This window comes from Fusarium mangiferae (assembly GCF_900044065.1).
Source record: "Fusarium mangiferae strain MRC7560 genome assembly, contig: FMAN_scaffold007, whole genome shotgun sequence".
NCBI classification, from domain to species: domain Eukaryota; kingdom Fungi; phylum Ascomycota; class Sordariomycetes; order Hypocreales; family Nectriaceae; genus Fusarium; species Fusarium mangiferae.
The window spans coordinates 998,074-1,024,175 of NW_024573927.1; the positions used below are offsets into that span (position 1 = coordinate 998,074).

Genomic DNA, 26,102 nt, shown 5'->3' on the forward strand with positions numbered 1-26,102 from the left:
GAGAGAGACTACGATTTGATACCCTGATTCGACCATTTTGACGTTCCCCGCAAGCTCACAGTGCATTGATATGTGCCTTGGATTTAAAGTGTTGGAGTTACATCGCCACTAAAACGCGGCTTGGCGGATCCTCTTGTCATGATGTATGGACTCTTAAATTTAGCCGAGGCCAACTTGTATGTCAGACCGCTATCCAATACCTACGTACGGATACCTTGGCCAATGTCGCATCTGTCCTGTCAAAGACACCATCATCGTTCGGTTTTAACCGTGTGTGCACTGAGCACGGATCATTCCCGAATAAATGCACCAATTACCAAAGCAAAGGGTCGCTAAACAAGTGTGCATTCTCGTGTTATCCCTGAGTCATGAGCAAGTTCTAGACTGGGTTCTTTGTTTTACATCTTAATAGACCTCAGCTAAACACCATGCACCCTCACGCTGATCTTTTGAAACGCAACCTTGGTCTTTAGGCTGAATGACCGATCCTCGTCCTCCCCTTCCTAATCAAAGACTTTAGTTTTCGGCCCAGCTCCTAGCTCGCGGACGTGTCTGGGGTCTTCGGCAGTCAATGCAACCTCCGCCCCGTTCGAGATGGCTCTATAGCAAGCCTTGCATCGATGCCATGTGGCTCCATGTTACGAATGCCGACTTTTGCTTTTCCCATTCGAGATCATGTCTTGTCCTAAATCGGACGATCCGGGCATTGTTCCTCCGAAATTGCACAAAGGCCGGATAAACCAAACCCCTACGGTTAGCATGTTTCATAGTGCGGAGATGACTACTGACCTGGTTCAGTTTCCGGGGTATCGTCGACCCACTAATCACACTGGGATGACTGCTTTCAACTCGTCAAACAAGCATTTCCATCGATCCTTACTTTCCCAGTGGTTATCTCACCGGCAAAATTGGGTATACACTTCATACAGGCTTAGATCGATCTCGGACACTTTCACATCCATGTTAGGCAATCCCTTATCCCCACAAGTCTCGCGAACTTGGGCCAGACTCGGATGATGTAAAGCAATTAAGGATCGCCGAGGGGCTACCACTTGGCAATATAAAGACGGCAAGAGTCCTCATCAATCAGTCTCTTCATCCCATCAACCATCAGCTTCAGTCTCCAACAGTCTTCAAGCCAACATCATCAAAATGGTTTCCTTCACCTCCCTCCTCGCCGCCGTCTCGGCTGTCACTGGCGTCATGGCCCTTCCCTCCGCTCAGCCCATTGACGGCATGAGCGTTGTCGAGCGTGATCCTCCCACAAACGTCCTCGACAAGCGCACTCAGCCCACTACTGGCACAAGCGGTGGCTACTACTTCTCTTTCTGGACTGATACACCCAACTCTGTCACATACACCAACGGCAACGGTGGCCAGTTCAGCATGCAGTGGAGTGGAAACGGTAACCACGTCGGTGGAAAGGGCTGGATGCCCGGTGCTGCTCGGTAAGTTCCATCTGCGCTGCGTCGCCGAGCCTTATGCTAACCTTCTATTCAGCACCATCAAGTACTCTGGTACTTATAACATCAACGGCAACAGCTACCTTGCTGTTTACGGATGGACCCAGAACCCTCTCATCGAGTACTATATCGTTGAGAACTTTGGCACCTACAACCCCTCTTCCGGCGGCCAGAAGAAGGGTGAGGTCACCGTTGACGGATCTGTCTATGACATCTACGTCAGCACCCGTGTCAACGCCCCCTCCATTGAGGGTAACAAGACCTTTCAGCAGTACTGGTCTGTCCGACGCAACAAGCGTTCCAGCGGATCCGTCAACACCGGTGCTCACTTCCAGGCCTGGAAGAACGTCGGCCTCAACCTTGGTAACCACAACTATCAGATCCTTGCTGTTGAGGGCTACTACAGCTCCGGCTCTGCCAGCATGACTGTCTCCCAGTAAAGAGGCGTTACGAAAAGAAATTCTGCGGGTCATGACGGTATGGCAGTCTCTTGAAGACAGTCATTCCCTGTACCTTTAGAAGCTTCAGATGGGATTACGTGTTTACGAGTCCGGACTTGTGACTGGACTTCACTCAGGACCGGTCTTTACTTCATTGTACATAGCTTAGCACATAACTGAACATACAACGATAGCCGGCTTGCACGGCTTTTTGCATACATAAAATTGCTTTGGCCAGTAGAGAGTGACATACGATCTTCTCAGCCTGGTTAAACACAATCAGTTCCCGTAGGAGCAATAAGAAAATTATATTCCCAAGTAACTTGAACGCCTCAGAGTCTTCGTATGATAAAAAGCCAACTCAACAGAAGGGTATATTATGATAGATAATGCAAAATGTCTTTCCTTGATGGCCAAGATTCCTTCTCGTCCCCTATCTTTACGCTACGGAGAATCTCCGTTGCATATCTTCACTCAAGTGAACGTTGGAAGGCTGACTCAAACGTTCTGGGTCTGATGATATCATGGGCCTTCCCGAGTTATGGCTTGAATACCCTTTGCTATCTTGACCGCTGCTGTGGCCATAGTACTGAATCTTTTCTCGCCAGTTGAAGAAAGGCCGGAGCGATGGAAGGCATGCTATGATCAGGCCAATGCAAGCATCGATGAAACTCCATAATTCTGCATAAGTGAAGAGTTGCTTTATCAGTCCTCTTCTCTGGTCGGGAGTAGGTTTCGCAATTATGATACTTACCGACAAGACTGATGGTGATTACCAAATCACCACCATATTGCTGAATCTGAGCAAAGCGGACTACACAGAAGATAATATTGATGACACCGAGGAGAAACGTTGCGTAAAGACTATACCTCAGTCTCCTTCGCAGTGTCAGCTCCGGAATAACGAGCCAGGGTAGAATGAAAACTATGTACCATTACTGATTAGTACAAATTATTGAGACTCTGGGATCATGGCGTACTGAGAATATCTGCACTGATGTTTAACACCCAGGAGATTTCGAAGTTGATTTTGATGGTTTCAACGGTGCATCTTTGGTCCGACAAGGTCCTTCGAGACATGTTAGTATAGCCTTCGAAGCATAGGCTGCTATCAAATAAACCCACCAGTTTCTCCATGTTGGTAGACATGAAAGACTGAGTAATAGTATTGTAATAACGAAACCTATCGCGACGTAGACGATAACAACCCAGAGGAATCGACGTCTCTTTACCATAAAGCTAGGGAAAATCTGTAGGTACACAGCCAGTAGAGCTGCCTTGGACAAGTAGAACGTGACGTAGAAGGGATACGTGGAAAAATAGTAGAGCTGGTCAAGTATCTTAGCTAAGGATATTGTTGGATAATCTAGAGCGTATGTACCTTGTAGAAGTTCTCGGCCTCTGCCGCAGTTCCTTCAAACCCGGCGAGATCGAACGTGGTACCGGGCTTGAAGATTCCTATACGAAAGAAATAGATATCGAAGCTTGCTGTCGCGACGGCCGAAGCCCATGCGGCGCACATGAAAACATCACTTGCTAGTAGATTTCGTCGTTGTAGAACGAGACGGAGATACAACCGTGCTAGAATGACTGCGGTCGCGACTGAGATAAGGGCCCATTCAGTAGCCTGCAAATGATTCAGCAATTTAGCGTGTCAAGTATGAGACGCGTGTCGTACAATGACCGTTGGGCCGCTTGGGTCTATTGGCATCTTGAAGATTGCTGAGTCTCGTATAACCTCAAGTGATGATATGCAGGCCGCGCCTTGATATTGAAGTCACAGTCACTAGCATAACCCATGGGGGACAGGTGATGCAACATGAACGTTGAAGGTGCTCCAGGAGGAAAAGGGAGATTTGCACATGTAATACTCACACATACCTAAGCAACAGCGATAGTTCGCGTTTGCATTCCTCCCGAATACAGGGCAGAAGAAACTGGGGTGATCTACTACGATCCATCTGAGACTCTCCAAGCCACATTCTGGTCTAGAACGCCATCTACCACTGTTCCCGTCAGAACATTCGGTAATTATCACGTCAATCGCATGCATCCACATTCAAGGCTGATCAAGTCCCCGTATCCATCTAGGCAACGCGTTTCTCAAATGCTCATCTAACAAATCAATCAATCTCCACATGGATGATCTATCTATGGCTTTCTAGACCCCGAGCTTATCTGCACTGAGAACCGTCCAGGCCTCTACGTTTGACGCCACATACCCGCGTCCATGAAAAGTTTCAGCCTTCTGATATCAGTGCAGCCACCAATCATCAGCGAACCGAAGTCACGTCGACTGACACGACGACGACGACTGATGGCACTAGCCTAGCCTCTGATCATCGGGGGACCCATCTTGGCATGTTTTCGAGAGAGAAGCGCGATATCTCTTGCGGTTTTCGACATTCGGTTAGGATATCATGTATCCAAACAGATCACGACATCTCCTTTTTACGCTGCGAGATATGAGGTCAAAGGCGCGATAAAATCAGCAGTCCGCTATATCAATTTGAAACAACACTTGTCAAAACGTAATATCACTGAATTTATATACTGACTCTATAAATAGGAAACAATGACCAGCGCTCATGATCTATACATCATTTTTGGCTATCCTTGGGCACCTGCTTGTCCATCAGATCCTTCAATTCACCAAAAGCCTTGAGGATAGTAGGCGTCTCAGCAATGATATCCTTCTTGGTGTCATCGCCCAGCTTTCCAGCACCAGCAAGCCAGAGATCATCACCAACACCACCATGAAATCCAAGCGCAGGTCGAGTATCAACAACATTGAGCTTCATGCCTTTCAGGGTCTTATCAAGTTGTTCACTTGCAGAATTACCTCCAAAGATACCATAGCTGATAATCAGAACACCCTTGCCAATCCACTCATTGTACAGGTAATCAACAGCGTTCTTGGTACCGCCGGCAAGGCCAAAGTTGTACTCTGGAATGACAAAGATGTAGCCGTCGTACTTCTTGATCTCATTACTCCAGGCAATAGAGTGAGCATGCTTGAAGGAACCCTTGTCGGGTACCATGGCGGGCATGATTTCTTCATCGAAGACGGGGAGGTTGAAGTCTGCGACGTCTACTAGGGAGATCTTGGTGTTCTTGCTGGCATCTGCATCGCCAGTGAGGATATCGTTGATGACACTGGTGATCTGAGGACCAACTCGACTCTTGCGAGTACTTGTTGTGATGAGAGCGATGCTCTTGATGGCAGCCATGTTGCTTTTGCGATTTTTAAAAGTGCGAAATGATGAAATAAAGGAGGTTCTGTCAAGGGAGGAGAGGAGTCTATGTGTTGAGTAGAAGGATGTTTATCAAACTTTATCCAGTATCTAACGCATTTATACTCAACTAGATTCACGGGCACCCCAGCTCACTTTGCAGTATTAATAATTTTATATGCCCGCAAGGCATATGGGCCGTTGTGCTTTCTTACAAATCCCGACTTGTACCCGCGCGTTTCGGTGAATGATGGATAGCCTATACAGCGGAGGCCTGATGCTTGGCTCTGCAGTACTGCATGACACGGCTGTCTCACGCGCGGCTCGGGTATTCGGATTTCGATGTTATGGTAAGCAAGTTGGGGCCAGTAAGCAGCCACTCCTCGATCGAGCGGCATGCTGAGAGCTGTAAGCAATTATCGGCAAAAGCGGTGCCGCACACGCCGCTTTCATGATGTGTTTGATTATAATTCTATCCGCATATTATTAATTCTTGATGAAATACCACTTGAAGGCTTTGGGATCATTGATTGTAATCCAAAATATAGAGTCTAGTCGATATCTTACGTCACCTATTTTGTCGTATATCTATCATCACTGTTGAGTATCGGAGCTTGACCCAGAACAGTAGTTTATTTGATTAATCCACTATCTCCTCACACTCTCCTTCATATTCTTCTTCATGTTCTTCTTCGGCCGCTCGAATATAGTGCTCCAGCCATCTATCGACGAAACTAGGGTAGTCATCATATTCCATCTCTTCATCCTCATATGAACCAACCAATCTCTCGTAAGCTGCTTCCCCATCTTCACTGCTCGGTGGTGAAGGTCTATTCATCTCATTGTCAAACTGAACACCCCCATCAGATCCCTCATCTACACTAGATTCCCCGCCTCCCACCTCAAAAATATCAGGGGACCGACTCTCCTCTTCGTCGTCATCATCGTCATAATGGTTCGAAATATGATCTATGTAAGGTCTATGGCTAGGATTAGACTCCGGACTGCGAGCGAAGTACCATTCGCGATATATAGCTTGGGCGTAGTCTGGGATATGGGCATCTATTTTTGGCTCCACGTCATACTCATCAGTTTGTGGCGGAAGCTCTTCACAATCTGAACATGCGATATGCTCGCAGCGTCTCACAGGTTGTTTCCAGTGGTCGTCATCGCCGCCTGTTTCTGGATATCGCTCATCTGTCCAATACGGACAGAGGCCTTTATACCCCTCCCATAATCTCTCAAAGTCTTTCCTTCTGTAGTTTCTGTTATACCTGGGCACTCTGGGATATGCATCTCTATGTGGGCTAATATCATAGCCGCATATCGTGATAGCAGCATCCCAAAGATCACCTCTGTATGACCCCTTGGACGAATACTGGTTATCGCCATCATTAGGTAAATATGCGCGCATTGAAACGCTATGCTGATGATGGTCAACCGCAAGGACATCTGCTCCTTGTTGGATCAGGAAGATGAGGGCTTCCAACTCGTCCCGGTCTCTGCTTCGATGAGCTTTGTAAACAAGACTGTGCAGGCACGTGAACCCCAATGTCTGATGATCGTCGGGAGACCATGACTTTGCCACGCGGGCGTTAAGGTTGGCTCCAGCCGCCGCCAGCATATTGACTGCTTTCTTCTTGTTCGTGTTTCTACTCTCTGCCATACAAACCTGGTGAAGTCTTGTCCTTCCATTTAGGTCGAAGCTCTCTAGATCATGCATCGTGAAGTATCCCCCGTGCTTGAGGAAGAGCTCTGCTGATGGCTATACTATGTCAGCACATGTGTTTGGTATCTTTCGAATACTTACAAGGTCTAGGTTACAAGCCGTGGACAATGGGTTATCCCATCCCGGGTATGACAACGTGGGATCAGCCATATTCTCGAGTAGTACCAGTGTCGTATCATGTCGGTCCAGCCCTGCTATGCGCGAGAGGGCAGTACCCGTATGTTCGCCCATCTCATCCACGTCTGCACCAGACTCGATCAAGAACTTGCACATCTCCACGCTCGCCGTAGCTGCATACTTCACTAGGGTTATTACACGTCATGTGGTCCCATATCAGACTCTCTTACATGTAGAAGCGGCATACCCTGCTCGTCGTGGTCACGTAAGCTTGCTTTGCCATCCTGCAGCATGGTGATGAACTCCTTGAGTGAGCCTTTCTTCACCAAAGAAAAGACAGGCGAGTCATTCGGGACTATGCGGCAGACCGATATTCGTGGGATACTCTGAATGCTTCGATCGAAAAGCTGACCCTGCGAAAGTGAGACTGAGAACATCCAAGGAGAGTTTGACGGGCGGAACACAAGGTTAGCGACAACATCTCGAAAGGTGTTGACACTTCCAGATGAGCCAGGAGAGCTCCCAGTACATATTCGTCTTCTCCTGTTGGTTGAGATTGTGAGATAGCCATGATCGACATCGATCTCTTCTCTTATTCGCTTCTGCTTGATGATGGTACCATGCGGCAAGTGAGAACGAAGCTTTCGGGAACCAGAGGCTAGTATTTGGAGTCAGTTATGGGTCACAGGAACAAACTGATGATATATTTACCAGACTGATTGATTGCAATGATGGGGGCGGAAAGAATCAGTCCTTCTATCAGCTTCAGATCTCTACCTAAAGCCTTCGTATCATCCTCTGTGGCGGAACTGTAGCCAGTGAATTTGCTACTGAGCCTAGACCTTTCGATCGACCTCTCCTTGGCAATCACAACAAATCTTCGCAAGTCATCAATGATCTGTTCTGCATCGTCGGCATCCAAGGTCAGGCCGTCATGGTCTATAAGAGTAGATAGGCGGGATATGCTAGACTCAAGCTCGGAACAGAGTGCCATGGCACCAAGTTGACCAGCTATTGCGCTGTCTATAGCGTCATCTTTTGCGGTTGTCGGAAGCTGCTCGACCTCACTGGCTGCAACATCTTGGTCAAGATTTGTGTGAAGTTTTGACACCTCTCCAAGTATCTGCTTCAGGATGCTTGCCGTCGCTGTGGCATGAGTATCTATCCTTGATGACACCTGCAAAAGTGACTGCGCTTGAAGAAGGCTGAGGTAAAGGTTTATCTGCGTTGACTTGTCTCGAATCCTGCTTCGTGCACACTCTAGGTCTTGTTTCTTGACATATGCGAGAACGCCCTTGCACATGCGACTCGAACGACTACTGCCAGAGCTTGTAGAGAATTTTGCGAGCTGGCGTTCTATGCACGACAGCTCTGTCGTGCACGCTTGTAGAATGTCATTTAATGACTCAATTGTGCTTGTCAACGCGTGTTGCAGCGAGCTGCCAGATATCCGCCCGAGAACGGACTGCAGCGACTCTATATCTTTCGACAATTCAGAGACTATCCTCGGGGCATCTTTGATTGAGGATAGTGACTCATTGATGATTTTGGCTGACTTGAGGGCTAAGAGGACAAAGGCCAGTGTGCTGGCACCCGCACCGATTGCTTCCATGGTGGTTTCAATATGGCGAGGCTACAAATGCTACGGTTGAAATGATACATATCACATAGCAAGATGACGGATACTTTCATTGAAGACAGCAAGATCGTGGAGGGAGAACAGAAGAAAAACCCTTGTGAAGCGCCTGATGTCTCAGCAGACTCAGCCGCACTGGGCTGGGCTGTGTTGCATTTTACGCGCCGCCCAACATCTCGTGATTGGCTTCTCATGCAGCAAACCATTCCATATTTGTTCCAGACAGCGCAGATCAGCAATCGCGAAAATACAAACTGGGAAAAATAAGAAAAGCGTGTTCATTCTTCCTGGGTTCTGACAACAACTTTCTTCCCAAATTTTCCACTTTCCATGTCCTGAATGCCTTGAATAACTTTCTCCCATCCGACCCCGTCAGCAACATGATGCTCGAGTGGCTTCAAAGTCCCAGCAGCGATGTGCTTTTCAAGCAACGGAATCCATTTAGCGATGTTGGATGTAATCTGTGCTCCATCCCTCTCGTTGGGGCGGCAGAGATGGCCAAGATCTGCTCTGTACTCGTTGATAGAGGATGGTGTTGAGAATGGAGACCTAGCGATACATGCATGAGTGGTGTTTTAAAGCTTCACAATAGGTTCAGAAACTTACCAAGAGTCAACCGACGTGAGGTATTTCTCTTTTGCATTGGAAGCGGTTTCGAGAGCTTTGACCATGACTTTGTAGCCATAAGTGCTCGCATCCATCATTTTGCCAAAGTTTCCGTCGGTAATCTTCTTGATTTCTGCAACTTGCGCATCGATCGTCTCACGACTGTCAAAGGTCGCTGAAGCTCCGCTTCGGACAGCAATCTGGTCAAAGTTAGCACTACGGTATGCGTACTTAGTCGACAGAGCTCACACATTGCTTAGACGGAGAGCAAGACGCCAGAACCTTGTATCCGCAGACTTTACCCAGCTGAGAGTGTCAGATGTAGAAGTTTTGCAAGGCTCGGGTTGCTACCTGTATCGCAAATTGCCCAACATTTCCACTGCCACCCAGAACGACGATCCATTCATCTCTTTCCTGTGCCTTTTTGTCGTCATTGGGAAGCTCAAGCCCTGCTCCACTAAGGAGACATAGGGTTGAAGTCTTGTTGAGCTGTCAGCTTCATATTCTCGATCATTGGTCTGCAAGGTCACATAGTTACCAAAAGACATGCTCCAATGGTGCAGCTGTCTTCAAGGGAGATGTTGTCGCCCTTTTTGAACAGCAAGTCTTCCCGAGCCAGATAAGCTTCTTGAAATGGCGTGAATCGGTTTTGGCCGACTGGCGCACAGCTGTAGACGTAGTCGTCGACCTTCAGCCTGGTGACGTCGGGTCCAACTTTAATGGCAACACCTGCGCCATCACTACCTAGGATTGCGGGCCACTCGTTTACCATCATCCCAGTGTGATGCTGGAGGGCTTCGCTTTATCGCTTCCATCAGTACAAAGCTCTAAGTGGGCTGGGTATCCGGTATCATACATAGGATTAAGACCCACGGCGAGACATTTCACAAGCACTTGCCTGCCTTCGGGGGACGGGCGAGGGATGCTGTCAACTACTTTGTGAGGCTGGTTGGCTCCTTGGATAATGATACCTGTTTGGGTCGCCATTTTATATGACGTTTAACGACAAAGGGATTACCTTTACGTGATTCAAGAAAGCTTGGAATGAGAATTCAGAGATTGATGCTGCGAAGGGCGGGGAAGTCTGTATAAAAGCTTAGGTACACTAACAACGGATCGAACACTTGAAAGCCAATGCAAGCCACTCGTATAAGCTTGAGGAGAGAGGTTACTGATCAATGTAATCTCAACGCCACAACACAATCTCATAGGCTGGCGCCGCCCGCCACGATGTCACCGCGCGTGATTAGTTGGTCCATCTCAAGAGGCGCACTGCCGCTCGGACTGTTGATGTGCCGAATCTTTGACTACTGTGCGGCTAAGATGCTTGGACGTATCATCTCACATCTTACGGAGGAAAGTGCAGTTAGTTTTACAGACACAAGCAACAGCTGGCTGGTATGCAAGAGTCAGATAGTTACAGTTACAGTTAGTGCAAGCGGCATCCTCAGTGGCCCGGTCTCACGTCTGTTTCTATAAGAAATGCGTATTCTTGCAGCTCAGCAAGTTCTCGTAAAATGCCCTCACCTTCTGAGGAACTACATGACCAGCTGGACTTTGCCAGGGCTGCTCAAACTTATGACAAATTGTGAGTATATTCGGAGCACATTTGATCATTCAGGGAATAAGCCACCATAAAAAGTCTAAACTATCTACTATAGGCCACCTAGACCCTTTCTTCCGTTGGAGCGTTTTGGTTGAGTTTGATAAAGTGATTCAAGTAGGAGACATACTCCGACTTTTTGCTTCTCGGAACGCGACGAATAACATAGATCAGCGTCAGCAGCATAACACTGTCAAGCGAGTCCCCAGAGCAAAGCTCTTAAGCGCAGTGTTGGTCATTTATGAGTAGCGATTTGCAGCTCTGCTAAGGCATGGGAATCGCCAAAGGAAACCGAATAGAATAGGGTGTTTTCAAATGATAGAACACCAACGTGAAGGGGACTGAGAAGACTCTTTGGTTGGAGAGGTTGTCGGAGCAAGCAAAGATATTTGTACTGAAAGCTAGATAGACGAGAGCCGACAGCCTTTGGCGGCGAAAACGTCTCACACAAAACTACCACGTTTCTTTTGGAATACATTGTAGGGCCTCTAAGACGAGGAAAAGTGTAAAGATGGGCTAGCTTGAAGGGGTTACGGCAGGAATCTTGTGAAGAGTCGTATAGTTGAAACGAGGGGTAAATTACCAGTACGATGCGGCTAAACTCAACATCAATAAGGCTGAGCTTGTCATTGGTCGTGATTTGAGTTTGTGATCTTTTCAGGAAATCCTTGTCCTTTGTACGTTAGTCCTAAGCCGACTTCCCCGAAGACTATGGTTCAATAACCCAACCATTTCCTAACCTAGACGGACCCCAATGATCAATCACGTAATCCTCTGAGCATATTTGAGTAACATCTTCATCCAGTAGACTTTTTCGGATCACAGGACGACGTTTCCGTGGATCATGGCTCGATATATAAGCGTCAAACCTCCGGGCTTCCCAAATAGGAACTGCAAGGAGGAACCCCTCCGAGATGAGCAGTTTCAGTGTTACATCATTTTAATATCCAGTTTAGGGTCTTTTGGACACATGACCGCATCGGCTGTCTGTTCCGGGATAGTCGTTTGTGGCGATGATACTTCAATAATGGCTGGATAAACGTGATGAGTGAGGGGTCGGGCCTCGATACAGACGCTCCGAAAGTTTCCACGTCGTGAAAGGCTCTTCGGATGTTCTTGGATCTCATCCGGGAATTATCTGACGGTGGGTTCTTGTCCGGATCTCTTTGCCGATGGCGACAGTGGCCTTGCACTAACGTTTGAGATCCCGTCGTTCCGGGACGTTTAAACTTCAACGATGCAACTACATTACATGCCTTCGAAATATATATAACGGCCGTCACGGACCTCGAGTCAAGGTTCTCTTTTACTCATCCACAGTCAACAGTCAAGCATCATCAGTCAATCCTCAACTTCGACAGCTATGGCCTACAAGCTTATCCTCGCCGCCTTTGCGGCTACAGCTCTTGCTGCTCCTGTTGAAGAGCGCCAGTCTTGCAGCAACGGAGTTTGGTATGTCTATGAGTCTCAGTCGCAGTAACATCTACTTACAATGAAACAGGTCTCAGTGCGGTGGTCAGAACTGGAGCGGCACTCCTTGCTGCACCAGCGGAAACAAGTGTGTCAAGCTCAACGACTTCTACTCCCAGTGCCAGCCCGGCACAGCTGAGCCTTCGTCAACCGCTGCTGGACCTAGCTCCACCACTGCCACCAAGACTACCGCCACTGGTGCAAGCTCTACTACTGCTGGAGGCTCTGTCACTTCTGCCCCTCCTGCGGCCAGTGGCAACCCTTACTCTGGTGTTGATCTCTGGGCCAACAGCTACTACCGCTCTGAGGTTATGAACTTGGCTGTTCCTAAGCTGAGCGGTGCCAGGGCTACGGCTGCTGCCAAGGTCGCTGATGTTCCCTCCTTCCAGTGGATGTAAGTCAAGCTTAAATCCAATATCCATTCGTGTATTGACAAGGTTCAGGGATACCTACGACCACATTTCTCTTATGGAGGATACCCTTGCTGATATCCGCAAGGCCAACAAGGCTGGTGGCAACTATGCCGGTCAATTCGTTGTCTATGATCTTCCCAACCGTGACTGCGCTGCTGCTGCCTCCAACGGAGAGTACTCCCTCGACAAGGATGGTGCCAACAAGTACAAGGCCTACATTGCCAAGATCAAGGGCATCCTCCAGGACTACTCTGACACCAAGGTCATCCTTGTTATTGGTGAGTAGAGATTCATTCTTGACATGTAACTAGCTAACCCAATTGCAGAGCCTGACTCCCTTGCTAACCTGGTCACCAACCTGAACGTCGACAAGTGCGCCAAGGCAGAGAGTGCTTACAAGGAGCTCACCGTCTACGCCATTAAGGAACTTAACCTCCCCAACGTCACCATGTACCTCGACGCCGGTCATGGTGGCTGGCTCGGCTGGCCTGCCAACATCGGCCCCGCTGCTAAGCTCTTCGCCCAGATCTACAAGGACGCCGGCAAGCCTTCTCGCGTTCGTGGTCTCGTTACCAACGTCGCCAACTACAACGGCTGGAAGCTCTCCACCAAGCCCGACTACACTGAGAGCAACCCCAACTATGATGAGCAGCGATACATCAACGCCTTCGCTCCTCTTCTCGCTCAGGAGGGTTGGTCCAATGTCAAGTTTATCGTCGACCAGGGCCGATCCGGTAAGCAGCCTACCGGCCAGAAGGCTCAGGGCGATTGGTGCAACGCCAAGGGTACTGGTTTCGGACTTCGACCTTCCACCAACACTGGTGATGCTCTCGCCGATGCTTTCGTCTGGGTCAAGCCTGGTGGTGAGTCTGATGGTACCTCTGATACCTCTGCTGCTCGCTACGACTACCACTGTGGTCTCGATGATGCTCTCAAGTAAGTTGTTCCCTCCGATATTCTCGCTTTATTCTGTGCTAACATTTTATCCTAAGGCCCGCTCCTGAGGCCGGAACCTGGTTCCAGGCTTACTTCGAGCAGCTCCTCGACAACGCCAACCCCTCATTCCTGTAAATTATACAAGAATGACTGATCTGAATAAAGTGAAAAGTTTGAAGTTGGATCAGATTACTTGTCAAGGACCTAGAATGTTTTATTTGGATTGTAGCTAGTTACGAGTACATATAAATTGACATTTGAACATTGGAGCAACACCTGTTTCGTCTTCTATTCGGAAGCTAAGTCATAAAGGTGATAAAAAAGTACAAGAAAGAATGACCAACTAGTCAACAATGCCTTGAGGCAAAACTGAAACATAATCTAACGCAGCTGTTTCCTTGCCATCAGCCTTTCCAATGATCACGAGCTTATCACCTGGTCGGATCTTGACACCTTCAAAGGTGATACGAGTGGCGGAGTGACCGTCAAGGAACTCACTTGGCCAATGGCCAAGTCGCTCTTCATTGTCTCCAACCCACTTGCCGATCAATCGTTTGTTAAGATATACAGACCAAGTAGACTTGCCGCCAACAATGTCATAGTAGTTGACAGCAAGATTATATGTGCCCTTGGGTGACTTGAGCGTGGTGCTGGCTGTTCCGGTGCTGTTTGTGTAAATAGCAACATACTTGGAAGCAGTCTCAGTAGGGGTGACATTGACAGGCTTATAGCCATCGAGCTCCATCTTCTCAGCCTCAATTCTATAAGGATGGTTACGAACACGGTTCTGCTTGTCAGGAATGCCAGACAAGTTGCGGTAGAACTCGTTGATGGCGTCTCTCCAAACAATCGAGTGACCAGCCTGGTACTTGAGTCTGAAGAGATCGTGGTCAAGTCTATCATCATCGATCTTGCCCTTGAGCGACGCCCAGGTCTCGTGGAAAGTCTGAGCTGTAGCGGCACCCTTGTAGTGAGCGTCGTAGAAGTGCTGAATCACAGTCTTGCCAGAGTGGAGCTTGAAAGTGTATGGGACGTGGTGGAACCAGAGCATGAGGTCATCGGGGGTCGTTTCAGTACTCTCAAACCTCTTGGCAACTTCCGTGGGATACTGGCCAGCGTTTCCAGTTCCATTCTTGACTGTACGATCCATACCAATGTGATCTCGGGTTGCCCTGGTCCATTGTCCCCAGCCGTTGTTGTCCTGCGAAGCTGGATTGGGTCCGTAGTGGGCGTAGAGAATATCTGTCAAGGTCTGAATGCCCAGGTTGCCAGAATAGTTCTCATAGGCCGGCCAAGAAGCCATAGACATATCAGTAATGGCTTTTCGGACCTTGTTGTCGAGTCCGAATGTCAGACGCGTCCAGTCCTCGAGAATTTCCTTGGAATCCGCTGTAGGATCCCAAGCAAGACGTCCAAATGCGTACAGGTTTGACATCGACAGATGACTTCCAAGCCACGTCTTGTCCAAACCAACATTTGTGACACCAGCATATCCTCCTAGGCGTCGCTTAAAGACCTTTCCTGACACGATATCACGAACCTGGGACTTTTTGCCGTCGATTCGCATGTCGAAATCCAGGATCGTCTTCCATAATGGAGGCAGATAGACAAGGTGGCATTGCTGGCCTAAGTACTCTTGACTGATTTGCAGTTCGATAGCACTATTGGTCTTTCGAAGGTGTGAAAACAAAGGACTAACAGGCTCCCTAATTTGGAAGTCAATAGGGCCGTATTTGATTTGAACGACCACGTTGTCGTGAAACTTCCCGTCCAGCTCCTTGAAGAACTCGACAGCAGCGTTGGCACGATCAGCCTTCCAGTCATTCCAGTCAAGCTTGTCATAAACAAAAGCTCTGAACATCACGACACCGCCGTGGGGCTCAAGGGCCTTGGCAAACATGTTGGCACCATCAGCCAAAGTGCGGTTATACGTGATAGGTCCAGGCTGGCCCTCTGAGTTTGCCTTGACCAAATAGCCAGCCATATCAGGGATGCCATCGTAAAGACCATCGGTCAGGTCATGCCACCACTTGATCACCTTCTCGTCAAGAGGGTCAAAGGTATCTAGGCCTCCGAGCAATTGGGGCGACGCAAAGTTGAGAGAGAGACCGACCTGAACACCCCAGGGACGAAGCAGGTCGGCAATCTCGATAAGGCCCTTGCGGTTCTCAGAGTTGAATAGTCTGACATCAGCATTGACGTTATTGATGACGACGGCGTTGATACCGATGGAGGCGAGAAGACGTCCAAAGAGAGGAACCCGTGAGAGGTCCTTTCGCACGTTCTTGACACCGTCGAAAAAGATGGAAGGACCGCCGTAGCCTCTTTCGATGGAGCCATGGGTCGAGCTTGCGTTGAGGTTGTCCCATTGATTAGCCCATCGAATGGGCGCACTCGGGCTCGATGCTCGCTCGACTTTCTTGAAGTTGCCCTGGCCGAGCATTGAGAGGTACTCAAAGGCGCCATACAGAGCACCGCGCTCATTCTGACCAATGATCTTGACAGAATTTCCAGAAGTGCTGAGCCAGTAGCCATCGGCCTCAAGCTTGGGATGAGACAATTTGCCCTTGCATGCCTTCTTGAGGTTCTCCTCGGTGGTGACGACAATTGACTGCGAGAAGTCGCACGACTTTGAGTTGCTCTCGGTCTTCAAGTCGATGTTGAGAATACCGCTAAAGCCCTTCTGGAGTTCCGAGGCGGCACTGCCGAGGGGACTCTTTGCGGAACCACCAATTGCATGGATCTTTTGGGGAAGCGACTTGGCATTGATGGAGACGCTTGATGGCAAGCGAGCATATCTCAGCCAACCATCGATACCATCCTCTGCGATAACGCAGGTGAACAAAGCGAACAGTAAAGCCGAGAGCCACATGGTAAGCTATGACTGCGACTGTGATGGTCTGGGGCGTTCCGTTCGATTGAAGCGAGGCCATCGTCTTATATCGCAGCATGTCTCACGATGACATGCGGAGTAATTACTGGTGAATTGATTCAGGCTATTTGAATTAGCCTTGAGATTATGGCTACGGCTGAGATCGACAGCCGATGATGCTGTATTAGTTAGTCCATCAATCGGCATCCAGGTTCACTTCGGGGTAAACGGACCGAGCTTCACTGTTCGTCCGGACTTGGCTGATCTTTTGGACTCAGGCCAGGTGGACTGGGGTCATAGTGTGAGAATAGCGGATATAAGGAAATAACACCAGTGAAGCCTTGGGAGAGCTTCACTGGAGATTATCTATGCTACCATAATTGATGATGAGCTCTTGGAAGCTGCCATAATCTACGGAGTAGTCTAAACTCTACAACAAGCATTGAGAGATTAAGCTTAAGTTCTGTGAATGGCAGATCAATCTGGCAATAGAACGGGACAGTGCGCAGCTTCATTTCCCCGCGAAGCGACATCGGCAATCTCTCCGAAATTCTAGCCATTGCCAATGCTGATCTCTGTACTGAAGCGTGCAAGCTGAAGTCTATGTATTTAGGCAAAAACGATGTCGGCGATCAGTTATGTATGCCGTCCGTTTCATGCAGGGGACATGACATGAGAGGGATCTGCACAACTCATGTATAACATGGATGATGTGCTATGCATATGCTATGCAGAGAAATGCATGCACAGAAATCCATTTTGAACAGAACAGGACAGAACAGACAATTGTTTCGTTTCCTTGCCGTCAGGGCCGAAGGGACAGGTATAAGTGCGCCCGCAGTGGTTTAGCGAGTGTAACTGTCATACAGCGCACAAATTGACAACACAACTAATTTTCTGAAACGCAAATTCTGAGTCAGAGCCAGCAAAATTCGAATTGGCATGTGCTGGTGCTGGTAGAGCTTGGATCCCTTAAAATTTTCGGCTTGGGATGACTTGCTGTCCTATTCCTGGCAGCTTGACTCACTCACAGCAACGAATCGGTCACCTGATCCATATAAAACATGTGGCTAGTGACTTGTGTAACAGCGAATTTCTGATGAGAATTTTTCTGCACAACGATTGTCATGCAAATTGTGGCGATTTGTGCAAGTATCCATGATCTGATTCGACCGGAACGCTCTGCCAGCGCAGCACAGCACGACACTGGCCTAAGTTAAACCCGGCACATGGAGACCCAAAATCGAGGCCCTCCAGTGGGCATCTCCACTATTAGGCGCTATAGTGGACTCCGATGTCAAGCTTTTTTGACTTGGGCCAAAAGCAAAGGGATCGTCTTGATCATAGACAAGCATAGTTCTAACTAATCGTGCAAACCACCCCTGGCAAACTATACAGCCGCTTTACGTTGCATGCATGGCCAAATCAGCTCGAACTCGCATGCCATCTTACCCAAAATCCACAGGCTAAGACATGCAAAAGTCTGGTTTGGTCCATGGACCCGTTCTTCATGGCATGTTGGCCGCGTAACAGTTCATCGTTGTTGGCTACATGAGGCTGCAGACCACTATTCTGGTGCATGAGCCCCGTTGAACGTGTTACAGACCTCCACTACGTTAGTAACCGTACAATGTTGAGAAATGACCTCTCTCTCATTGGCATCCTTGCTCTGGCCTTCTCCATGTATAAACCACCACATCCAGAGACTTGACAAGGCCCCGGGATGGTCCTCCGTAAACAACGTCGATCTGCCTATAAAAGCGGGCGGCTGCCTGTTCACCAAACGGTTCTCATTTGGATCATCTCATTCTATCCTTATTCTTACTAGTATAATGCTTAATTAATCTATCTATCTATCTATCTACCTATTCATTCATCTCTACTTACCTCTTTTTTTAATAGCCATAATGAAAGACCGAACAAGCGATCATATTCATTTTCCTCAGCATGCCCATCGCATTCCACGACGCTCAGATGGTGTGAGTGGATACAGCGATTTGCTGGGGAGGGCGGTGTTGATATCCATCATCAACTATCTTGCTGATGTTGTCGATGCAATTGAAGACATCAAGCTGCCCAAACAACACAAAGATCGTACCAAGTTGAAGAACGATAAGAAGAGAATGTGCGATACTGCTGTCAGAGGTGCAAACACGTTGACAGCCCTGTTCAATTCGGCAAAGGGCCAGACCAAGTACACAGACCCAGCCCGTGAGTCAATCCCGCCCAATCCCTGCAATCAGCGAATCTCCATCTAACCTTATCACAGCAAAGAACTTGCCGCTCTACCGAGACGAAATCCGGGGTCAGTTATTGTATCCCCTGTCGAAAGCCAAGACATCGAAGCCCAGCCTTGGCAAATCTTTCACATTCGCCCCGTGGCAGCAAAGACTCACCGCCATCTTGTCCGGTATTGAGGAAGAAGTCTGCTGGTGGCTCAGGCTTCAACGTCCGACCAAGACATATGACAAGCGCTCAACAACGCATAGCCATACAAGCAAGGCATATGGCCAACGCTCAACCGCTAGCAAGCCCTATGATCAATACTCTACACGCACGGGCAAGACTGATCAGCGATCGTCGAGGCCCAAGCAGTCGAAGAGCCATTCTCAACGAGGGAAGAGTAGCCGTTCACCTTCACCCTCTGGTGGATGTGCTGTTATGTAGCTGGCTACATCTAATTGAGAAGCAGTAGCTAGTCCTACTTTACAAAATTTGGATATTTACGGTTTATGGAAGCAACGGATCATGAAGGAATGAGAACATGGGTGGCACGGATTTTGCTTAGGGATAAAAACGGATTCAGGGAGTCGCTGGTACGGATAAAATTGGGACAATGGACGGCGGCATCTTTCGGAGCCAAATTGCATATATCAACATGGGACGGACGGAACTTTGTTTGCAGCGTAGGATCAAATACACCATTCGCGAATTGAAATTGATACTTTGTTACTTTGTTACTTATGAGCCTCCGTAACTGACACGTGTACGTGACAAATCTTCGTAACCCTGTTGCCTGGCATGGATGTTGATATCTTCCTTGTTCGCTTAAGAATTATCAGCCAAGCAGCTATAAGCCAGACTTCCAGCCTCCTTTGACTTTTCATCCGGGTGCCCCACAGTCGTTGTTCGACGCAATCTGTTCTCAAGAAACTGCCGAAACGTCCCGCATGGAATGTCCTCCGAATCGTGAAACTCAATAGTGGCCCAATCCAACTTCTTCATCTTATCGTAGCTTCCATAATGCGCTTCAATGACCTTCATCTCCTGCTTCTTGTCATCTTCCGAGGTATCCGACCCTTTGAATGCTGTGTCATAGGCTTCCAAAACTGCCTTGGTACAGTCGGGTGTGATTAGAAGAATGCCGAGAACATCTTCACGGCCAATTTCAATGTTTGGGCCGGAGTTTGGCCAGTCATCTCTCTTTGGTAGATCCAGCACGAGTACTCCACTGATGCTTTCATGAAATTGAACATAAGGGACTTCGAATAAAGGATCAGACCATTGGACATCGTCGACGCTGTGGAGAGGAGGGTCGAGGTGAAAGCCGTTCCATGTGCCTCCAAATCCATTGGTGATCTTCAGAAACTCCTTGTAGTCATCTGGTAGTGTTACTTTCAATCTCTTCTCCAGTGATGATATCTGCTCATCTGTAGCCGGTGGCAGATTGAAAAGCGTTTCCGGAGGGTCTTGTTCCATCTCTTCCCAGTAGCCGAGGGACTTGGGCTTCGTGTTTCTTTCGAGCTCCAAAAGCACGTCTTTCATGGGTTTTGACTCTATGTCCAGAGGTCTTCGCCCTTTGCTAAAACGTTCGGCGAATGTCGCAACGACGTCTTTGCCAAGAGCCTCGATCTTCTTCTTGTCAAGAGGGACTTTTCGGGCCAATACACCGGTAGCTAGCAGTCCACTGAGATCATGGCGTCCAGCAAGGCGCGAGATGATCCCTCGCTTGTATAAGTTCTGGGCGATGAGTTCCAGTGCTTCTTGAACTCTGGAATTGTTCTGGACTTCTTCCAGGTCGGAGCTCTGCTTTGAGGCCAACCTATAAGCACTGGATAGGGCATCAGCCAAGCTTGATCCGTTGGCGCCGAATTGGTGGGCCTTCTTTATCTGCTCCTGAAAGTTGCCTTTGTCATCTTGTTCCTCGATATCGTCAATATCGAGGGCGTGCTTGGATGCAGTCTTATCAGATACTGCTTCACTTCTGTCCTTCTCGGGGATTTCATCGGGCCATATGTCGGCAGCCGCAAAGAATGGCTCAAAATGATGGAGTTGCTTGAGTTGCCATTCCGACGTAGTATCTTGGAGGAGCAGTGAAACTAAGTCTTTTGTGGTATCGATTTCACCAAGTACAGAGAACTCTTCGGCCAATTCAACCAGCTTTCTGTAAACTTCTGGAAGTGAAGTGTTTGTCAAGATCCCTTCGCGATCAAATTTGTTTGGTTGGGCCATTGTGATGAATGTGAGGATGAAGGATGTTTCACGGTGTTGAGGGTTTGATACAAACATGTTTTGAGTGTCTCACCCTGCTTATGCTTGACGTCATGCGACCCGGGCACTTCTCGATGGAGTCTAGATCAGTCTTTCACTTACATAAATAAATAAATAGTATCGTTCAATCGGGTCAGGATTTCTCGGTGCGATATTGCATTTTCAGCGTCCTCTATCACAAAGGAATGATTGGTGGCCCATTCACATGGCAGACTTTATCACTTCGGCACCTGACGATACGGTTGGCCAGTGCGGAAATGCGACAAAGGTTTTTTAGGACCTAAACTACAAAAGGTCAACATCAAGATATTCACTCTTAATAGTGATGATTTGCTTTGCTGTTTCTTCGTTCTCTAACACGCTTGGCGCTAAGTTGACAGCCCTATCGAGGCGTTGAGCAGATACTTCTGGCATCAACTATCGAGTGTGCATTTTTGCTGCCAAGATTTAGGTTGCGAAAACTAAACAGAGGCAAGCATGGTCCTGACCGTGGAGCTTGTATCCCAGTTCTGATGCATGATAACACAAGCAAGCAAATGAAGAGTAATAAGAGGTAGCAATTAATCAGACTCGGTACTTAGCAAGGCACTTTATGGATACAGTGGAAGAGTTCCAAAGCGACTATAGCATGGGAAGAGGTCACTTATGAATGGGTGGAGCAAAGATTTGTCCTAAGACTGCTTCGTATTAAACAGACAAAGCTAAAAACTATGAGCACAGTACCAGACTATCCCCTCTTCATCTAAGTGTTTTGAAACGATCAACAGGACTCTTTTATACAAGGTTGACCAACCACCTCTTCAACTCTTCCATCTTTGCTTCAACTTCCCCCCTTCACTAAAACAAAACACTACGGCGTCTCCAAGAAAAAAGGTTGCTCGCTTAAGCGGAGCAGGGAGAGCCGTTGGAACCAGCCTGTCCCTGGAATTGCTGGTTGGCGGCACCGGGGAAACTACCCTGGTTACCGCCCTGGAAGCCACCGTTCTGGCCGTTGTTGTTGCCAGCCTCAGGAGTGGCAGAGGGAGCAGCCTGCTCACCACCGTTCTGCTGACCGTTACCGGCCTCGGGAGCGGGGGTAGAAGCGGGAGCCTCAGTATTGCCAGCGGCAGGGGCCTCGGTAGAGCCACCAGCGGAAGCGGCACCGTCCCAGACCTTGGGGCCGGGCATGGGGAAGGCCTTAGCACCGTTGTAGATGGAGAAGTTGGCGTACTCATCGGTGTCCTTGTAGGCACCGGGGAACTTGACCATCTCGGCATCGACAGTGCCGTCGGAGCCACCGGTAACCTTGACCTGAGCGCAGGAGACGTAGTGCTCGGGCTGGTTGACGTGGGATCGGTGGATACCGATGTGCTCAACTCGGAGGAGGTACTCGCCGTTGGGGGTACCCTGAGGGATCTTGACGTCGAAAGAGGCGGCGTCGTAGTTGCACCAGGCGTCCTTGGTGAAGTCACCACTGGCGTTGCAGACGCCCTCCTCCATGATCTTGAACCAGTCACCGTCACCCTTGTAGGACTTGACGTCGCTACCAGCGGCGGACATGTAGGCCAGAGTAGGTCCGGGGTGACCCATCTTGGCACCGACAGCGAGCTTGAAGGTCATGACATCGCCGCCCTTGACCTCGAGGACCTCAGTGTTACCACCGGTTCCGGTGGCACCCTGGTTGCAGATTATGTCCTCACCATCAGCAAAAGAGTTGTCGCGGATGTCGGCGGAAGGGTTGGAGGAGAACTTGATGGGGTTGTACTTGGTGGGACGGGTGAAGTCACGGATGTACTGGAAGGACTTGGACTCGGCACCGTTGAGAGCGCTGACGTCGAAGAAGTAGTGGGCAGAGGCGACCTGCGAGAGGGCAGCGAGGGCGAGAGCGGAGAACTTCATTTTGAAAAGAGTTGGTTGGTTTGAGGGATAGTAAATTGATTGGTAGTGCTGGAGACTGGCTCGGTTGAATTGGAACGAAAGGAACGAGAGACTAGCTCTTCGAAAGAAAGACTGAAGTGAATGAAAGAAGATGAAGATCTGTTGATGGTGATGAGAAGGGAAAAAGTCGAGAAGGACGGAGGACATGCGATATCTTTATAGATTCTGGATCTTGAGTCTCCCTACCATCAATCTTTGGCGCCGCACAGGGGATATCCATTCTGCACGGCGCGGCACTCGGCCTTACAGCAGAGAGAGCCAGTTTTTCGTCCGGTGGAAGAATATCCTTGGTCCTTGGAGCGCCTAAAGCCCCGGCTCATTCAATTCAAAACGCCAAGATGGGAAAAACATTTCTTCTCCATAGGCAAAAGAACCCGGTCATGTTGGTGGTCTTCGCTTCGCTATCTTGATCAGACTTGTTGTTACAGAGTGCGGCGGGCAGCCGTATATTCTAGGGGTTGTTTCAGTGGATAGAATGTTATTGCACCAATCAACAACGCTGTTTAATTTAACTAAGGTTGTTGACAGCTCGTTTAGGCTCGTTCACCAACCGCTACAAAACAACCTAAAAAATATGCTTCAAAGACGGGTAGATTGACTCTGAGCCATGGCTGATCAACCAAAACTCAATTAGTTGAACTATCCGTTACTTTTCCTTCTTCAATCATAGTTCTCCAGCTCCAACAACGCCGTGGCGGATCCGTCTTGAGTCTATTCTCGCGGCGATTCTCACGGCGCTGATTGAGGTAAGGCGAGGCCATGAAACGCTCATTTCAATCAGGGGGGCTCAAGACTTCTTGGCGGTAGGGGTCTGGAAACGATGTCTTTTTGAGGTACTGATAGTGGGGGAAGGCCCCTGGCTGGTGATCATAGCTTCACCAAATTAAGTTGACCGCTGGGCAGTCTATTATTGTTAACCTTAAACGAACCTAGACGAGGTCATCGAATTTGCAAAATTTCATGATTTGTGGTGGTACGAGGCGGGGTTCAAACAGTTTTCAGCATGTTTCAACAACTTTTGTCGAGAAGGTCCAGCAAGCGCTGCCACAACGACGCACGGCATTTTATCAAACCACATGAACTGATCTTCAGAACAAATGTGAGCGCCAAGGTGCCTGACACTGTTTTGTTTTGTTCGGCGAACATGTTTTTCGTGGAAAGTGAAACTGGCCTTGAAGTTTATGGCTTGAGCGGCTCCTCACCACGGGATGAACCATAGTTAGTGCCTACAGGACGTTTGATGTCAAACTTTAGCATGGGCCGATACCCAAAGAGTAACTCTTGCGGTGGCATACGGAGCGTAGACTAGTCAGGTCCCGGTTTACTGGGAGTTCGATCAGATCCAAGCGCAACGGAGACTAGCACGACTTTTGCATTGCGAAACTTGGTCCTTTGCTAGGCCATTTAGATGATATTACTCCGTGGCCCCAGATTCCTCCCGCGGGAATCGAGCTGTATTGATTCATAATGTTGAATCATCACAATTTTCGTATGGGCTTCCACTGCAACCCTGCGGTACTCGAGACAGCTACGGTTTCAACAATACGCAACTTCCAATGGCAGATGGTGTGAACAAACAGCCTGTAAAACAGGCGTAAACTTCTATCGAATGACGTTGGATGCATTAAGCGCATAGCAAATGTTACGTATGCGAGTTGTTGGAAGAACTTGCGTATCCTTGATTGCAGAAATTGAGGTTGCCTTGCTTAGAGTTCGCTGTCAACTTTAGGGGCTTGCAATCTTGGCAGGGGCCACAAATAAGCTTATCGCTGGAGGCTGACTGAACAGCACTTCTGCATGCGTTAGTGGGAAATACCTTAGTTCCTATAAAGTCAATTACCATGCGAGATCAGTTCATTAAACTGACACTTGAGAGGCTCTAATGTCATCTCGACACCATGTTCTATCAATGTCAAGGTTCCTTGGCATTCAAGCATTGTCCGATTACATAAAGATGAGCTGAGCAAATCTCAAACTCGAGCGTTGGGGCGCTAAACCTTTACAGGGCGGTGTTTGCGACCGCCGACATCCGCGGCCGGGAGCTGAGAATCGCCAGGCTTGATCCTGTACCGCCTTTCGATGGGGCAAAACATAAGCTAGAAGATACCAGTGTTCTATACCCGACGACCGATGCCCATGAAGGCCGATGATCTTGCTCCTATCTGACTTGCGAACCTGGCTGTTCACGATTGACGGTGAGGACTGGTCAGGGCAAGCCTGTTAGGGGAAGCCGTCCCGTTATGGGGCCCCGTGCCTGGAGGATCTAGGGATTCCGACACTTCGGGAATCCATATAAACTTTCCGCCAGTCGCTAGCCCAGAATAATCTCTAGATCCCCGCTGCTGTATATATGTGTTCTATTATTACCTGACGCCCTTTCCGCGCTGTAGAAAGATCCCATGATGGTCTTAGCTACGTTTCGTGGGGTTCATGTTGTACCCATGACTTGTTGAGCTGAGGGATGAACTTTTTGCCATCAGCTGGAGTCGCAAGTGCCGTCATAAAGTCCGACGGACTCTCAAAGTTTACCGGGGAATTGAGAATTTGGGAAGGAGGCAAACCAAAGGGGGCAAATTGATGCTGTCTCAAGGTCTGTCATGAAGTTGCAACCAGCATGCCCTATATCTCGTTGGTGGAAGATCATGTAATGGAGGATCTTGCTGTTGCAATGGCGGGTATCGAATATTTGTGCCGCTATTGCCAATGCAACACGATGACGAGCGGGGGATCATCCCCTTTTCTCCGAAAGTCCTCCTACCAACCGCAAGGAATGATGAGATAGTATGGCCAGGAGCATTCATGCTATAGTAATTTGTCATGCACGTTGTTGCAATGTCTCAGTTGTGACCTAGATGTAGTATTTGTGGTCGAGTCCCATGACGAGGAGGCTGTAATCACCATATAGAAATGCACATTGGAAACAGTAGGTATGGAAACTTATCCGACATTCCGAGTCCCGCCACAGCTCTTTTTTTCAGCTGCAGATATGATGTTCTAATATTCTTCTAGACTGTTGTTGCTCCCACTAGACTACTTTATGCATGGATAGCAATAGCGCGAGATCTATTACGCATACCGTCTTGGAACGACACAACTCCCTGTTCAGATCTAGTCATGCCACCTGCTGTGGTTTCATGGTCTCCCATCGGAGCTTTATACTGTGACTCTACGATGTG

At 48.6% G+C, this 26,102-nt stretch overlaps 10 protein-coding genes across 10 annotated transcripts; 3 read left to right on the forward strand and 7 right to left on the reverse strand.

Moving 5' to 3' along the window:
- Positions 1 to 1,152: 1,152 nt before the first annotated feature.
- FMAN_13460 (putative endo-1,4-beta-xylanase A precursor) lies at positions 1,153 to 1,903 on the forward strand (the record flags this gene model as incomplete). The annotated part of the gene is made up of 2 exons (XM_041832931.1): positions 1,153 to 1,448; positions 1,501 to 1,903. 2 exons carry the CDS (start codon positions 1,153 to 1,155, stop codon positions 1,901 to 1,903), a joined length of 699 nt encoding a protein of 232 aa, XP_041683345.1.
- Positions 1,904 to 2,342: 439 nt separating this feature from the next.
- Positions 2,343 to 3,614, reverse strand: FMAN_13461 (uncharacterized protein; the record flags this gene model as incomplete). Its single annotated transcript, XM_041832932.1, has 6 exons — positions 2,343 to 2,584; positions 2,658 to 2,828; positions 2,884 to 2,972; positions 3,029 to 3,231; positions 3,285 to 3,530; positions 3,582 to 3,614. 6 exons carry the CDS (start codon positions 3,612 to 3,614, stop codon positions 2,343 to 2,345), a joined length of 984 nt encoding a protein of 327 aa, XP_041683346.1.
- Positions 3,615 to 4,503: 889 nt separating this feature from the next.
- Positions 4,504 to 5,133, reverse strand: FMAN_13462 (uncharacterized protein; the record flags this gene model as incomplete). Its single annotated transcript, XM_041832933.1, has 1 exon — positions 4,504 to 5,133. The coding sequence occupies one exon, from the start codon at positions 5,131 to 5,133 to the stop codon at positions 4,504 to 4,506; it is 630 nt and encodes a 209-aa protein (XP_041683347.1).
- Positions 5,134 to 5,776: 643 nt separating this feature from the next.
- Positions 5,777 to 8,594, reverse strand: FMAN_13463 (uncharacterized protein; the record flags this gene model as incomplete). The annotated part of the gene is made up of 4 exons (XM_041832934.1): positions 5,777 to 6,901; positions 6,947 to 7,162; positions 7,213 to 7,640; positions 7,694 to 8,594. The coding sequence occupies 4 exons, from the start codon at positions 8,592 to 8,594 to the stop codon at positions 5,777 to 5,779; spliced, it is 2,670 nt and encodes an 889-aa protein (XP_041683348.1).
- Positions 8,595 to 8,896: 302 nt separating this feature from the next.
- FMAN_13464 (uncharacterized protein) lies at positions 8,897 to 10,211 on the reverse strand (the record flags this gene model as incomplete). Its single annotated transcript, XM_041832935.1, has 6 exons — positions 8,897 to 9,167; positions 9,225 to 9,424; positions 9,474 to 9,530; positions 9,576 to 9,704; positions 9,763 to 10,024; positions 10,081 to 10,211. 6 exons carry the CDS (start codon positions 10,209 to 10,211, stop codon positions 8,897 to 8,899), a joined length of 1,050 nt encoding a protein of 349 aa, XP_041683349.1.
- A 1,979-nt stretch (positions 10,212 to 12,190) lies between these two features.
- FMAN_13465 (putative cellulose 1,4-beta-cellobiosidase II precursor) lies at positions 12,191 to 13,781 on the forward strand (the record flags this gene model as incomplete). Its single annotated transcript, XM_041832936.1, has 5 exons — positions 12,191 to 12,279; positions 12,329 to 12,691; positions 12,741 to 12,988; positions 13,037 to 13,646; positions 13,703 to 13,781. The coding sequence occupies 5 exons, from the start codon at positions 12,191 to 12,193 to the stop codon at positions 13,779 to 13,781; spliced, it is 1,389 nt and encodes a 462-aa protein (XP_041683350.1).
- A 208-nt stretch (positions 13,782 to 13,989) lies between these two features.
- FMAN_13466 (putative alpha-glucuronidase precursor) lies at positions 13,990 to 16,518 on the reverse strand (the record flags this gene model as incomplete). Its single annotated transcript, XM_041832937.1, has 1 exon — positions 13,990 to 16,518. One exon carries the CDS (start codon positions 16,516 to 16,518, stop codon positions 13,990 to 13,992), a length of 2,529 nt encoding a protein of 842 aa, XP_041683351.1.
- A 1,907-nt stretch (positions 16,519 to 18,425) lies between these two features.
- On the forward strand, positions 18,426 to 19,185 carry FMAN_13467 (uncharacterized protein; the record flags this gene model as incomplete). The annotated part of the gene is made up of 2 exons (XM_041832938.1): positions 18,426 to 18,729; positions 18,788 to 19,185. 2 exons carry the CDS (start codon positions 18,426 to 18,428, stop codon positions 19,183 to 19,185), a joined length of 702 nt encoding a protein of 233 aa, XP_041683352.1.
- A 381-nt stretch (positions 19,186 to 19,566) lies between these two features.
- Positions 19,567 to 20,970, reverse strand: FMAN_13468 (uncharacterized protein; the record flags this gene model as incomplete). Its single annotated transcript, XM_041832939.1, has 1 exon — positions 19,567 to 20,970. One exon carries the CDS (start codon positions 20,968 to 20,970, stop codon positions 19,567 to 19,569), a length of 1,404 nt encoding a protein of 467 aa, XP_041683353.1.
- A 921-nt stretch (positions 20,971 to 21,891) lies between these two features.
- Positions 21,892 to 22,887, reverse strand: FMAN_13469 (uncharacterized protein; the record flags this gene model as incomplete). Its single annotated transcript, XM_041832940.1, has 1 exon — positions 21,892 to 22,887. One exon carries the CDS (start codon positions 22,885 to 22,887, stop codon positions 21,892 to 21,894), a length of 996 nt encoding a protein of 331 aa, XP_041683354.1.
- Positions 22,888 to 26,102: the final 3,215 nt, after the last annotated feature.